At 49.7% G+C, this 14,673-nt stretch overlaps 1 protein-coding gene across 50 annotated transcripts in view; it reads right to left on the reverse strand.

Annotated features, from left to right (window-relative positions):
- The window catches only part of MAP4K4 (mitogen-activated protein kinase kinase kinase kinase 4), a 198,409-nt gene that overhangs the window by 7,635 nt on the left and 176,101 nt on the right, over positions 1 to 14,673 (reverse strand). For 48 of the 50 annotated variants that reach the window (XM_059658876.1, XM_059658888.1, XM_059658877.1 and 45 more), the window contains 5 exons: positions 13,285 to 13,402; positions 12,849 to 13,019; positions 7,493 to 7,636; positions 3,689 to 3,823; positions 1,625 to 1,725 (listed from right to left, as the gene is read on the reverse strand). In XM_059658876.1, the coding sequence (XP_059514859.1) occupies positions 1,625 to 1,725; positions 3,689 to 3,823; positions 7,493 to 7,636; positions 12,849 to 13,019; positions 13,285 to 13,402 (669 nt within the window). The remainder of the gene's footprint in view (positions 1 to 1,624; positions 1,726 to 3,688; positions 3,824 to 7,492; positions 7,637 to 12,848; positions 13,020 to 13,284; positions 13,403 to 14,673) is intronic. The other 2 variants (XM_059658881.1, XM_059658918.1) reach the window with 2 other exon arrangements.

The raw sequence follows: 14,673 nt of genomic DNA on the forward strand, positions 1-14,673 counted from the left end.
TTCAATTCTTGGGCTGATGCTCTAACCACTGAGGCCCCAGCTAGGGCTGTAACAATTTTTAAGCAGTACGCTGTTGAATAAATACACCTTACAGCTGCTATTGTTGGGTACTGTCCTGTTATCTACATGAGACACATCCCTGAGGACAGTGGAAGGTCAGTGGAGGCGGTGTCCCTCTGCCGCCTCCTGCTGCCACACTGGCACGCGACCAGGTCTGCACGGCGCCCGCTCTCCACCCCACACTGGGGCCTGGAGAGCAGAGCGAGGCTTGACGTTAGAGACGGCCGCTCTCGTGGGAAGTTAGACACTATCAGTGACAGCTTTTACACCATCGGTGACAGCTTTTACACCATCGGTGACAGCTTTCACACCATCGGTGACAGCTTTCACACCATCAGTGACAGCTTTTACACCATCAGTGACAGCTTTTACACCATCAGTGATAGCTTTTATACCATCAGTGACAGCTTTTATACTATCAGTGACAGCTTTACACCATTAGTGACAGCTTTACACCATTAGTGACAGCTTTTATACTATCAGTGACAGCTTTTACACCATCAGTGACAGCTTTACACCATTAGTGACAGCTTTTATACTATCAGTGACAGCTTTTACACCATCAGTGACAGCTTTTATACTATCAGTGACAGCTTTTACACCATCAGTGACAGCTTTTACACCATTAGTGACAGCTTTTATACCATCAGTGACAGCTTTTACACCATCAGTGACAGCTTTTACACCATCAGTGACAGCTTTTACACCATCAGTGACAGCTTTTATACTATCAGTGACAGTTTTACACCATTAGTAACAGCTTTACACCATTAGTGACAGCTTTTATACTATCAGTGACAGCTTTTACACCATCAGTGACAGCTTTTATACTATCAGTGACAGCTTTACACCATTAGTGACAGCTTTACACCATTAGTGACAGCTTTTATACTATCAGTGACAGCTTTTACACCATCAGTGACAGCTTTACACCATTAGTGACAGCTTTTATACTATCAGTGACAGCTTTTACACCATCAGTGACAGCTTTTATACTATCAGTGACAGCTTTTACACCATCAGTGACAGCTTTTACACCATTAGTGACAGCTTTTATACCATCAGTGACAGCTTTTACACCATCAGTGACAGCTTTTACACCATCAGTGACAGCTTTTACACCATTAGTGACAGCTTTTATACTATCAGTGACAGTTTTACACCATTAGTGACAGCTTTACACCATTAGTGACAGCTTTTATACTATCAGTGACAGCTTTTACACTATTAGTGACAGCTTTTATACTATCAGTGACAGCTTTTACACCATCAGTGACAGCTTTTACACCATTAGTGACAGCTTTTATACTATCAGTAACAGCTTTTACACTATCAGTAACAGCTTTACACCATTAGTGACAGCTTTTACACTATTAGTGACAGCTTTCACACCATCAGTGACAGCTTTTACACCATCAGTGACAGCTTTTACACCATCAGTGACAGCTTTTACACTATTAGTGACAGCTTTTACACCATCAGTGTTAACTGTTCCCGGTTTTTAAACTTGTTGGTTGCAGCGTGCATGACTAATGTTACTTTTAAGTGCACTCGATGTTGTTACCTTAAAGGCCATAAACTTGTGGTATGGCTTGGGTGCCCATGCATACACTTCCACTGAACTCTTCAAAGCAATTACGAGAAATTTGATTCTTTCATATTTTACTGAAAAAAAAACAAATGAGAACACAAGTCAGTATCAACATGGAACTCTAAATTCTTTGGGCTGTCTTCTGCAAACTTTATAACGATGACTTCTTTTGGGTCATCCAAACCGACAGGAGGAAAATGCTGAGTGAGATCAAGCCTCAGTTTCCTTTACAAGTTCTTTTGTGCGTGATTCAGGCTGTTCAATTCGCTGGTTACTACCACTGAGTACCCTCACTTGCTCCTAATCTTATATTGCAAGTATTTAATTATCCGGGGCAATGCCAGGCGTACCCCCCGAAGTCAAGGGCTCAGTAGCACTTGGAAAGGACAGTGATGAGACTAATCCATCAAGAATCCCTCAATCACAGCACGAGGCCGAGGCACAGGAGTCTGTACCAAAACACCCCCTGGCGGAGGCTGGATTCTCTGTTTGTGTATGAAACCAAGTACCATTCCCAACCACGCCAGCCCTAGAGAGGCATTGATTGCTAGGATCCCACCTAAAGTTCTGTACATAAGAGCGGTAGTAAAGACAACGTCTCTTCAATGATCTACACACAGAAACAGAGGTACGTGTACACACACACATATCGAATGCCCCCGTAACCGCTGTTTTGACCTTGCAGGGGTGACTCTGCTGAAACAAACCCCCGAGAGCCCTGAGCACAGGCATGCACTGGTCTGGGCAGACCCCAGTCCCTTTGTCAATGGTCTCTTCCTTTGCACATGAGAGTCAGGCTTGCCAACCTGATGCCTCTCCCTGTTCAATGCCATCTTGCCACCATTCAAATAAGTGACGCCTCACGCAACCTTACCTCCAGAAAACGCTTGCGATACCGTGGGAATAAGCCACAAGAGGGCTCTGCTTGTTCTGATGAAAACCCATTCCCTCCACACGGCCGCCTCTAGTGCCCCCTGCAGGATAGTCTATCATAAACAGTTCAGCTCTTGGGAGCTGTTTCATTAAGTTTAGACTTGGATGAGTTTAGTTACACCTCAACAAACAAAAATGTTTCACATAAACACAACCCAGAAAATCCCAATCCCAAGGTCTATGCCCAGAGACACCAGCACTGTCTGGTATCACTCAGAATCGTTCGAATGCTGGCGAGTGCTGTGACCATCACTGGCCAGGAACTGCGACTGCGGACAGCTCACGTAAGCAAGAAGACAATGCCAGCCACGGTGGCATCCTGGCAGCAGAGAACGGCCAGTAGCACGCGCTTCATAAACACGGAACCAAAGGAAGCACACAAGCAGAAGCCAATGCTTGCAGGCCCCTTATGCTGACAATAAGGCTGACAGACACTGGATCTTCTCAAGCTCCCCTTTCGAATGAGGTATGATAGTAGATCCTCTCTCCCATAAAACTTCAATTTGACTCAGCACCATGATTTCCCCTCTATTTCCAACATCCATACTGGTATTTTGATTTTTTTATACACAAAGAAAACGGTTTTTTTGTTTTGTTTTTGTGAGGTGTTACTGCATAGAACCACAGCATGCATGCCAAAAAGAAAAAACCGAGTTGCCAGGAGACACCGACTGGCCAGATTCATTTCCTAGTTAAGAGCGCAGGAGCTTGCACAGTGGACTTAATTCAAAATGCCAAGCACGGCCGTTGTCAAACTCGAGCAGGTCCCACCAGATGCCCAGGACCCGGAGTCCTTGGCCCTCAGTCCTCCAAGTCGACTGACTTCCCTGGAGTTCATGTGAACACATCTCACAGGGCAGAGTGTGGCCTGTCAAAGAGGAAGGGCGAGCCCCTCCCTCGGACGTGCTGCGTCGCAGGGGGCAGTGTGCCTGCTCAGAGGTGCCCCTGCGTCCGCCGAGTCTCCAGGAGGGAAGGTGCCTTACCGTCACAGTAATGAGCTGCGTCTCAAGAACAAGTTACAACGAGGGCTTTATGAACACGTGGGCTCTAAGTGAAGCGCCAATGAAACGCTGGAAAACAAGCCCACGGCCCGCTGGGACTCACCCACTTTATAGTGCACACAGCCTTCCAAATCGCCCACGGTGGTCCATCCCTGCTTCTTCTCCACTTCTGGATCATTGTGAAGGATTTTATTCCTCAACCAGGACAAATAGTAGACACGCAACTTGTCCTTTTTGCCTAGCGAAACAAATAAAAAAGTAGATATCTTCAGCAATAACAACAGTAACCAAAAGAAACTTCCATAAACAATAAATACTGTCTCCCTAAAGGAGTCATGTTGCAGTAGTTTTACTAGAAATTCAATTCAGGGTCTTCAGGGGGACTCTGCAACCCAAGAATTATCACCAGGTATCGCCTGAGTTAAAAGGAAGATTTTAAAAAGAACTCATACTTATGTAGACGAACAGTGTCAATAAACCACAAAGTAGTACAAACACTTTCACAACAAATAATCAACAGAGCTAGTAAGATGCTTTCATGTATATCATGTTATCTGATTCTCAAAACCCTCCAGCATAGCTATTACTTCCCATTAGGCAGCACAGGGTTCAATAAATCACCAACGGGGACTTCATCCACAGAAGGCTACCTACAAATTGGAGATGTGTGCCACAGCATCCAGAATTTGTAAAGAACTCTTGTAAATCAACTGGAAGACATAACCCAATGGAAAGACTGGGCAGGGCAGAAGTCATCTAATAGATACATACAGAGGTACTGCTCTCAAAAGTCAATAGTGAATGCACATTAGACATAACGAGGCACAAAGGCATACACCTATCCGTGTCTAGAACTAAAACGAGCAATAATACTGAAAGCAGGAGATATGTGGAAAACTAAAAACTTCAGTAACTAGTGTAGAAATTTGTTAGAACCACTTTGATAAGCTCGGCGTTATCTATGAAAGTAGGATAAACATTGCTATGATCCAGTCATTTCTCTCCTCATATACATGTGTGTATATGAGCTCCCACATACATGAACACTGTTTGTAACAGCCCCACAGAGGAAGCAACTCAAGTGTCTATCAACAGCAGAATGAGTGTGACATGGTCACCCACAGGAACAGAGAGGAACAAACACCGCTATAAACCACACACACACAGAAGCATTTGACAAAACCCAGCACCATCTCATGATAAAAATCCAGGCAAGCCCTGGCCGGGTGGCTCAGCTGGTTGGAATGTCGCCCATGGACCGAGAGGTCACTGGCTGGATTCCCTGTCAGGGCAGATGCCTGGGTTGCGGGCTCAATCCCAGGTGGGGGTGTGCAGGAGGCAACTGATTGCTGTTTCTCTCTCTCCCCCTCACTCTCCAAAATCAATAAAAAATGTGTTTTTTTAAAGTCAACTTCTTTCCTATATATTTGCAAAAGCTGTTGGAAATTTGAAACTAAACAGTCTGAAAGGCTACATGCTGTGATTCCAACTGTCACCTTCTGAAAAAGGCAAGGGCGAGACAGTAAGAAAGATCAGCTGTTGCAGGGGCGTGGGCAGAGGGGCGAGCAGGTGGAGCCAGGAGCTTTTCAGGGCAGTGAGAATAGTCTGTATGACACTGTTATGGTGGGTAATTATGCACTGTCGGAACCCAGAATGCACAACACAAGAGTGCACCCCAATATAAACTATGGACTTAAAGTGGCCAGACACAGAATACTACTTATGGCTTTACCATTAATATGACTTCAGTTCAATGAAGGCAACATCAATCGAAGGTGTTAAAATCAGGAGCATGTTTCCGTCTGTGACTGACAGGCTGCACGAGGGAGGGTCTGGGTGTGGCTGCTCTCTCGCCAGCGCGGGCTGTGTGGGTTCTAACTGACATCACTGAGCTGTAGGCTCAGCATCTGTGCACTTTCTGTCCTATGTCTTATACTTTTTAAATTTTGAAGAATTTGGGAGAATATTGAATATGATGAAACAAAGACCACATAGTTTTATGTAAAGTGTTTTATCCCCATATTGTGAGATATATTTATAGAAAAGAGAAGAAAATACAAAATGTTAACAACAGTTATGCCAAAGACAGGAGTAACATCTATGCTTTCTAAGTGTTCCTGTTTTTGAAGCTTCTACAGTTGACATGTATTACTTTTATGATTGTGAAAACCATTAAAAGCTGCTAATAAAGAATATGGAAAATTAGACCAAAAAATTATCATTGGCACCAGCTGATCATCGCCCTCCATGAACCGTCTGGCACAGAGCAGAGTGAAGTCTCAGCCTCTTCTACGCGCAGATTTGCGTACCTCCCGTTTCAGAACCCACTCCCCACCAGCACTCAAGTTCTTAATGACTGTTTTCTCACTTAAGTGGGATGGTGACATTTCTGCATTTCAACAAACACCTTTACTTACAACCAAAAGCCTATTTGAAAACTAAAATAACTGCAAGAAATCTGTTACATATAAACAAACACAACAAGATTGAGTTAGCAGATAACTAAATCAAAACTAAGACCTATTGAAAGTCATAATTTTGCCCTAGCTGGTTTGGCTCAGTGGATAGAGCATCGGCCTGCAGACTGAAGGGTCCCAGCTTCAATTCTGGTCAAGGGCACGTGCCAGGTTTGCAGGCTCGATCCCCAGTGGGGGGTGTGCAGGAGGCAGCCGATCAATGGTTCTCTCTCATCATTAATATTGAAATCAATAAAAATATATTTAAAAAAAAGAAAGTCATAATTTTGCATCCTCTTTGATCCCTGCACCAATACAAGTTATTAGGAAATTACAATCTATGAAACATGAGTATGCATGCTCACAGATAAGCTACAAAGACATTTGTGAAACACGCATACATGAGGGGAAAAGGGTGGACGGAAAGACGTACAACAGAAGGCGAGTGAATGTTAGCACAGCTACGCAGAGAAGCACTGGGTCTGTAAGGCCCGGGATCATGGAGAACGTTCAATGATGGGAAGAGCAGGCTACAAGGTTTGGACACAGGAATGGAGGGCACACAAGACAGTGGTTCCCGTGGGAGGCGGGAGGCAGAGGGCATGCTAATTGCATGGACAAGAGTGTGTTTTAACTTCTACTAAAACCAGCTAGTCAGGATATGGGTATCCTATTTTCTTATTTTTATCCTCTGGATGTTTTGAAACATTGCATAACCATTTTTACATAGATTTCCCCCCGTAAGTTATATTTTGAGTGTGTCTATGCTGAAAAGACTGGAAGTTAAAAACCGAAAGGTTAATACACCTTATCTTTGGATGATTTTAGGTTTTACTTCTACTTGCTTTTCTGCAGTAGTTTGTCACTTTCAGTAATGAACATTTACTACATAATTTATACTAAAAAAGGTGCTCTTTCTGAAAAGAAACTTATGGTGTTAACTGATGGAAGAAAAACACGTTGCTTTTACTATTGTGGCAGGAGCAGTGCCTCTGCATGAAGAGTAGCCCGGGTGGAAGCGGCACAGACCTACGCCAAGGAGCCGCAGGGCAGTGTGGGTTGTGGGGGCGTCCATGCCCGGGGATGCCGTGCTTCCCAATGCTGCTCCTCAGAGGAATGGGGGTAGGGTGCACCCGGGGGTAGGGTGCACCTGGGGTTAGAGTGCACCAGGGTTAGGATGCACCAGGTGTTAGAGTGCACCTGGGGTTAGGGAGCACCCAAGGTTAGGGTGCACCCGGGGTTAGAGTGCACCCGGTGTTAGGGTGCACCCGGGGTTAGGGTGCACCCGGGGTTAGGGTGCACCTGGGGTGAGGGTGTGCGAGTCACACCTGATCTGGCTGTATCTCATTTCATGCAGCCGTTACTTCAGAAGATGAGGTAGCTAAAGGTCAGTGCTAGGAGGTGCTGTTTGAAACAGTGCTACAACCCTGCTTTCCTGAGCAAGTACTTACCAGATATTGTCACCAAAACATTTAAGCCTTCGAGGACATCCATTTGCTGAAATCGTCTCCGGTTGATCAGAGGGTATACCTTCCCTTGGCCACTTCTGTCCAGCAGCATCAGGCCACTTTCTGTTCCCACTAACAAATTCACTCCTGTTTCAAGGACACAGATAGGCCTGGGTTACACTGTGCTGGCAGGCAGGCTGGGGGCACGGAGAGGGCGCCACCCGGCTGGCAGAGTGGTTTCCTCACTCACCCACAGAAAGGAATGCTTGGCAGTCACAGGTGAGGAGTCAGTGATGGGGAGTATTTACTCAGATAGAGAAAAGGCTGTGAGGGGAAAGTGAGCGAGCCGCACCGGCTCTCCTCCACATCCGCCAGCTCTCCTCGCCCAGCTCCCCAGACTGCCTGCGCTCACTTCTCCTTGGTATTAGAGGCACTCGCCACACTCAGACACTGAGCCAGCCTTCGCCTCACTTCCTGAGCGCACATTTCCTTCTCTATTTCCATTGAGAGGGCCGCACGCACACAGCCCTTCAGTCGTCTGGCTTCGGTCATCAGGCTGAGGTTCTCTTCCACAGCGGTCACCAACCGGTGGTCCGTGAGGTCCGAAAGGCTGGCGACCGCTGCTCTCACTGACACTCCCCATCATCACCAAGAAAGAAAGAAGCTGCACTTGCCCTCCGCCCCTGCTTCTCAGCCCCCACCCCCACCTGCTGTAGCCAGTCCCCCTCATTTCCACACACCCCTTGTTGTGTGGCCGCTGGAGCAGCACCCGTGAACCACTAACTCCTAACTCCATCTCCTCCTTCCCTGTTTTCCCCAAGACGATGCCTGGGGGTGCAGCACCCTGCCCTTCCCCGTGACTGTGCACCCAACTCCTCCCTCCCAAGTCCTCTTCGAGCCAGACTGTACTTCAACGGCCTCCACCACAGCCTCGGCGAGCAGTCACACCTGCCCCTGAGCCACTGCCTCCCCAAGTGCACTTTCTTCCTGGGTCTGAACGAACTTTGAACACGGAGCAGAGGTCACCGATAGTCCCAGGAGCCTGGGCACACACGTCTGCACTAATTCCCTAAACTGGGAAATACAATCACTGAGACCTGAAATCAGGTATCTGCGCCTTCAGGAAGTCTTTGCTCAGGAAGTATTTCCAGGTGGATGAAATGATACAGAGCAAAGTATGTATTTCTTGAACCCCATGGTTCACATTTTGTTACACACACACATAGGCTCCCGACTCCCAGAAATCTTCACATGAGCAATACTCCCTCCCGGCTCCCTGCCTGCTCACCCTCCCAGCAGGCTCCCGGCTCCCTGTCTGCTCATCCTCCCAGCAGGCTCCCGGCTCCCTGTCTGCTCACCCTCCCGGCAGGCTCCCGGCTCCCTGTCTGCTCACCCTCCCGGCAGGCTCCCGGCTCCCTGTCTGCTCACTCTCCCGGCAGGCTCCCGGCTCCCTGTCTGCTCACTCTCCCGGCAGGCTCCCGGCTCCCTGTCTGCTCATCCTCCCGGCAGGCTCCCGGCTCCCTGTCTGCTCACCCTCCCGGCAGGCTCCCGGCTCCCTGTCTGCTCACCCTCCCGGCAGGCTCCCGGCTCCCTGTCTGCTCACTCTCCCGGCAGGCTCCCGGCTCCCTGTCTGCTCACTCTCCCGGCAGGCTCCCGGCTCCCTGTCTGCTCACCCTCCCGGCAGGCTCCCGGCTCCCTGTCTGCTCATCCTCCCGGCAGGCTCCCGGCTCCCTGTCTGCTCACTCTCCCGGCAGGCTCCCGGCTCCCTGTCTGCTCACCCTCCCGGCAGGCTCCCGGCTCCCTGTCTGCTCACCCTCCCGGCAGGCTCCCGGCTCCCTGTCTGCTCACCCTCCCGGCAGGCTCCCGGCTCCCTGTCTGCTCACTCTCCCGGCAGGCTCCCGGCTCCCTGTCTGCTCACCCTCCCGGCAGGCTCCCGGCTCTCTGTCTGCTCACCCTCCCGGCAGGCTCCCGGCTCCCTGTCTGCTCACCCTCCCGGCAGGCTCCCGGCTCCCTGTCTGCTCACCCTCCCGGCAGGCTCCCGGCTCCCTGTCTGCTCACCCTCCCGGCAGGCTCCCGGCTCCCTGTCTGCTCACCCTCCCGGCAGGCTCCCGGCTCCCTGCTCACCCTCCCGACAGGCTCCCGGCTCTCTGTCTGCTCACCCTCCCAGCAGGCTCCCAGCGACTCAGTGCTGGAAGAACTGCTGTCCACCTAGCACAGGTTACCACAGGAGACTGGACGGCCTGCTCCGCTCCCCGGAGCCTGCTTTGCCGAGAATCAAAGTGAAGCTCATTTGGACGTTGTTCTCAGTGTTTCCCTTCCCACCTAAATGAGGTGATTCTAAGCAGCTTTAAAAATATTTGCAGCAGAAAAAACAAAACATTAACCGACAGAACTGCCGTCGGACAGGTCCGTTCCAAAGGTTTCACTTCATTTCACAATATTCCAGCATTTTCCTGGTCAACCTTCAATATCAAGTACCTAAAAGCATCTACATCAGCGGTTCTCAACCTGTGGGTCGTGACCCCTTTGGCGGTCGAACGACCCTTTCACAGGGGTCGCCTAAAACCATCCTGCATATCAGATATTTACATGACGATTCATAACAGTAGCAACATGACAGTTATGAAGTAGCAACGAAAATAATTTTATGGTTGAGTCACAACATGAGGAACTGTATTTAAAGGGCCAGAAGGTTGAGAACCACTGATCTACGTCCAAGATCTGGTAATAACCACCCAAAACATGAGCCTTGTGAAAGCTATCATTTGTGGTTTCCAAAAATAGTGTTCAAATAGCAATCACAATTTTACAGTAAGAAAAAATAATGAAATAAAAGATAACGCTGAAACATCTTTTCACACACACAGAACTGCAGCTGGGTTGGCCCTCGCACCCCACCTTCCAGGTCACCAGCACACACTTCCCAGCACTGCGCCAAGTGTCGAGAGCCAGCGCCAAAGGGACACGCCAGTCACTGGGAGACCACCCCTGGGAGACGAGGGGCCTAGGAGACAGTGAGCTCACATGCTGCAATGATTTCCCATAAATACAGTTTAAACCTCTGGCTGCTGGGTGAAATTAAACGTTTGCTAACTGTTCAGAGGCGCGCGGTGCTAGGAACTGTGAGCGCAGTCAGAGGAACCTGGCGTAGGCTACTGGGAGAGTGGCTAAGAGCTGCACAACACGTGATTTAAATTCCTTTAAATTCCATGGTAAGTGCAATAACATACAGTTAGCTGCAGATAATCTATATACAGAAAAGGCTAATATGCAAAGTGTCTTCTTAGGAGTTGGACTGGGAGATCAGGAGTTCGACTGCTCGCTATGACATGTGCTGACCACCAGGAGGTGGCAGAGAACGAAGGAAGGCCCAGGCTGGAAGCCTGCAGCCAGGGAAGAGAGGCCCCAGCTGGCAGCCGGAAGGCCCCAATTGGCCCTGATCACCAGCCAGGCCTAGGGACCCTACCTGTGTGCAAATTTCATGCATTGGGCCTCTAGTTCATTCTGAATGTAAGGATGGAAACAATCATGTTAAAAAAATGTGTTAAAATAATCTTGACTGTGAAGGGGAAGACTGCCTTATAAAAAAACATAATAAATATGCGGCAATTTATCCTCCAGCCCTTTCCCTGAAGGTACAAAAAAGCAAAGGCATCCAACAATGGTCAGCAGGACAGAAATGCTGTGATTTCTGCTGCAGAGAAACATTCCGAGTCCACCTCTCACAGGTGCTTGGGCTCTTCGGCCCGCGTCTCTACGAGGCCGACTTGAACTTCACAGTCACAGGAGCCATCACTGCAGGTTAAGGAAGCCCTCCCTGCTGACCCAGCCACTGAGCAACTCGAACACACCGGCTCGCAGGCCCGTTTCCACTCTAAGGCACGGCCCAGTCTTTTCTTTTCACTCAGCGATAAAGGAAAGTCCCACTTCACTTTTAAAAACATTGGCTCAAGTCACTCCTATTTTTCTCAGAGGTATCGAAGAAGTTAGTTAGGAAAAATAAGGATTTCAGTTAAAAAAAAAAATAAGTTAACGGCACACAGAATGGGGCCCAGCACTTGGCAGGACATTAGAGGAATATAAAGTCAGTGTAGAAGCATTATAGATAAAAACAATGTCAATTTCTAAAAATTAACATATTTAACACTTTTGCACTGGAAGTAACATAATCCTTTTTGATGACGTGAACGCCCCGATGGCCTGTGCTAGGAGCAGAGGTGATGGCCCAGCCCCGGAGTGGCCTCGGCTCAGGGCCGTGGGTGCCGACGCCCTCGGCTGCAGTCACCTGAGCCCCATTACCCCGAGTGGCTTGTTTCCTTTACCTGGCAGCTACTAAAGAAACGTTCTTATGATCATTAGGGGCTTTAAAACACTCAGTAGTGACAAGGACCAAAGTCCAGAGAAAGCAGGTGTGTCTGCAACAGGCGGAGGATAAGCCCTCCAGACCCCGGAGGAGGCTGAGCAGCGTGTGAGGGAGGAGCCGGGTGGGAGGAAGGTTATCAAATGCAGGGCCCTCTTCACAGACGGGACGAGGGGCTCCTTGCGGGTCAGAAGTGAATGTGGGGGCTTCATGGCAGCCTTAATTGCTAGGGGCAGGGTGAGGAGAGCGGACCAGCCCCTGTGGAGAGCGCAGACGACACGCCAGGAACCCGCACGAGGAGAATGTGCTGGACCCCACCATGAGTGAACCGTGTCCCAGGGACGTACTCGCAGTGTCCAGGGAGTAAGAAACTTTCCCGAGTAGAAGCAGGGTCCCTGTCACAGACAGCAGAGCTGACGTTCAAGGGAGGAGAACACACACAGAGGAGCTGGGAGCAGAGCAGTGAGGAAGGGCAGAGCGACGGCAGAGAGGGCGGTACAGAGTGTGGGGGAGAGTCTGTGCACGGCCCCTCCCCAAGGCCGGTCTGCATGCGGTCACCTACACTGCAGGGGTCAGGGAAGGCGGCCCCACAGCCAGCGGCCCTGCCAGTGGCACCTACTTCTAAAGCGTCAGGTCCACAGCACAGACAGCAAGGAAAACAAGCTTAAGTGAAACACCTAAAGAAAAGAATTCGACAAATTTCTCCATTTTCCCCACAAATATGAACCAAACCCAGCATCTTCCTGTCTTTCACTTTGCTTCTTTCCATGAAGAAATGGAGATGAGCCGTTCTTCCCAATATCTGGTGGCTGGACAGCCGGCCTCGAGCCCAGCACCGCCCGCTGCCCGGAAGCCGCAGGGATGGGACCACAGGCACCTGCCGTCTCGTCCTGAGCAGCTCTTCAAAAAATCCCCAAACGACACCACTGCCCTTCCCTAAAAGACCAGGCTCCATTCAGAACCACAATGCAAGGGCCAGCATGGCAGGAGGCTACCTACCCCACAAGGCAGCACACAGGATCTCAGAGTTAAACCTCTTCTTGTATTTGCGGATCTCTGGGGTGTCGCTCTGTGGCCTAGTGTTGGTGGGATTCACATTGACCACTGAGCCCTTCCGGGTAGGATCTTGCCTTATGGCTTCCGGCCTCATTCCATCACAGGAAAATCCCACTGCAACACAGTACACTGGGAATTATTTTCTGCACATGCCAATGCTGTGCCTGCCCCCGCCCCCTCGCCGAGGAAACATTCGTGGCCATAACTGAGCCTTTGTCCGGGAACAGAAGTTTGTCGGAAATGAATAGGGAAAAAGGAAATCAACTACGCAGCTCACTGCAAATAAGGCAATGCAAGCGGAGGGGTGTGCCCGCGGCACCCGAGCAACGCAAAGGGCCACGTCCTGTGTCAGGTGCTTGCTTGCTGCTACTTTACTCACCCACAGAAGTCACTGTTGTCCCACTAGATGGAGAGATCTGCAGTAATCGGGGGTCTATAAAAGGTGTAAAGGAGGAGGAGGATTTGTGTTTCTGGAGTGTGCTACTAGCGGACTGAGTCTGCAATGCAAATTTCAATTTTATTAATACAATGAAAAAGGCAAACATTAAAACATTAAAACATTCCAACCCACTCCGAAGCTGCACTGTTCCCACAGCCAGGCCTGCTCCTCCTGCATCACCCTCCGCAGTCGCCTGAGGGGCCTGGGTGCACGCACACACTGCAGAGCACGTGTGGGCCCTCCCAGGAGCACTGCTCACAGGCCAGGAACGCTGCACGCTGCGCATCACATCTACACTTCAAGCTCCTAGTAGTTTAAAACAAATAATAACGAAACCTCCTAAAGGAGGTTTGAAATGTCTTGATCTCAATTCAATTTCTGAATTTACTTTCCTGTCCAAAAAAGTCCAATTAATCTATGTTGGAATCCTGGCAAATCTTAACTTTATGTTACTTATTGTAAAGTGAGCCTCTTGCCAGAAAGCAAGGGGAGCGCCGGCGGCCCCATCAGAGGGTCACCATCAGACCGGCACACGGCTCCGAGGGAGCGCGCCACGGCGGGGAAGCCGCCTCCCTCGCTCTTTCAGGAGCACTAGTGTTTTGGTTAATAATGTAACTTCAGAGAAAAAACACAAGGAAAGTGAAACAAATTGTTAAGTGAAAATGTAATGACAATTAAAAACAAAACAAACAGAAATATAAACTTGCCAGTTTAGTGGGTTAAGGGGTGTAGTAAATACTGTGCAGCAGAGCAAAACGGAGCAAACTGAAATGAGTATAAGGAGGACGTGTGCAGGCGGAGGAGACAGAACCGTCTGCTCCAGGGCTGGCGTCCGTCCCACCTCCCTCCACGGGCAGCTCATCGCCTGTCCAGAAGCCAACCCCCCTCGGCTCTCAGCTGGCACAGCTGCCCCCGCGGGCTGCCTGCTCTTGTCCCACGACCAGCGGCGAACCCAGCCGATGCCCAGTCTGGGGCCGAGCCTGCTTTGGAAGCAGTCGACTTGCCCCTGCTCCCCTGGAGGGGGGCGGGGGGGAGGGGGGGAGTCATTCTGATTCTCTCTAACAAGGGAACCAAAACAGAAGCAGGTAGGCGGGCCAGCAGTTACAGGTTCACAGCGACAAGACTGGCAGAAGCGACCTGCCACCTCTGACCTCCTTCAAGTCTTAGACAAATGCATTTAAATCAAACCTCCCAAGAAATCAAATCAGGTTTAGCTCAGTAACAGGTGCTCGCGGTGCACTCCATCACGGCAGGGGGAGGGGCGCGGCCTGTCCCGAAGAGCGAAGCTCACCCAGCACCCGACTGAGCGCCACAGCCAAGCCCCGAGGC

Source organism: Myotis daubentonii, chromosome 12, assembly GCF_963259705.1.
Source record: "Myotis daubentonii chromosome 12, mMyoDau2.1, whole genome shotgun sequence".
Taxonomy (NCBI): domain Eukaryota; kingdom Metazoa; phylum Chordata; class Mammalia; order Chiroptera; family Vespertilionidae; genus Myotis; species Myotis daubentonii.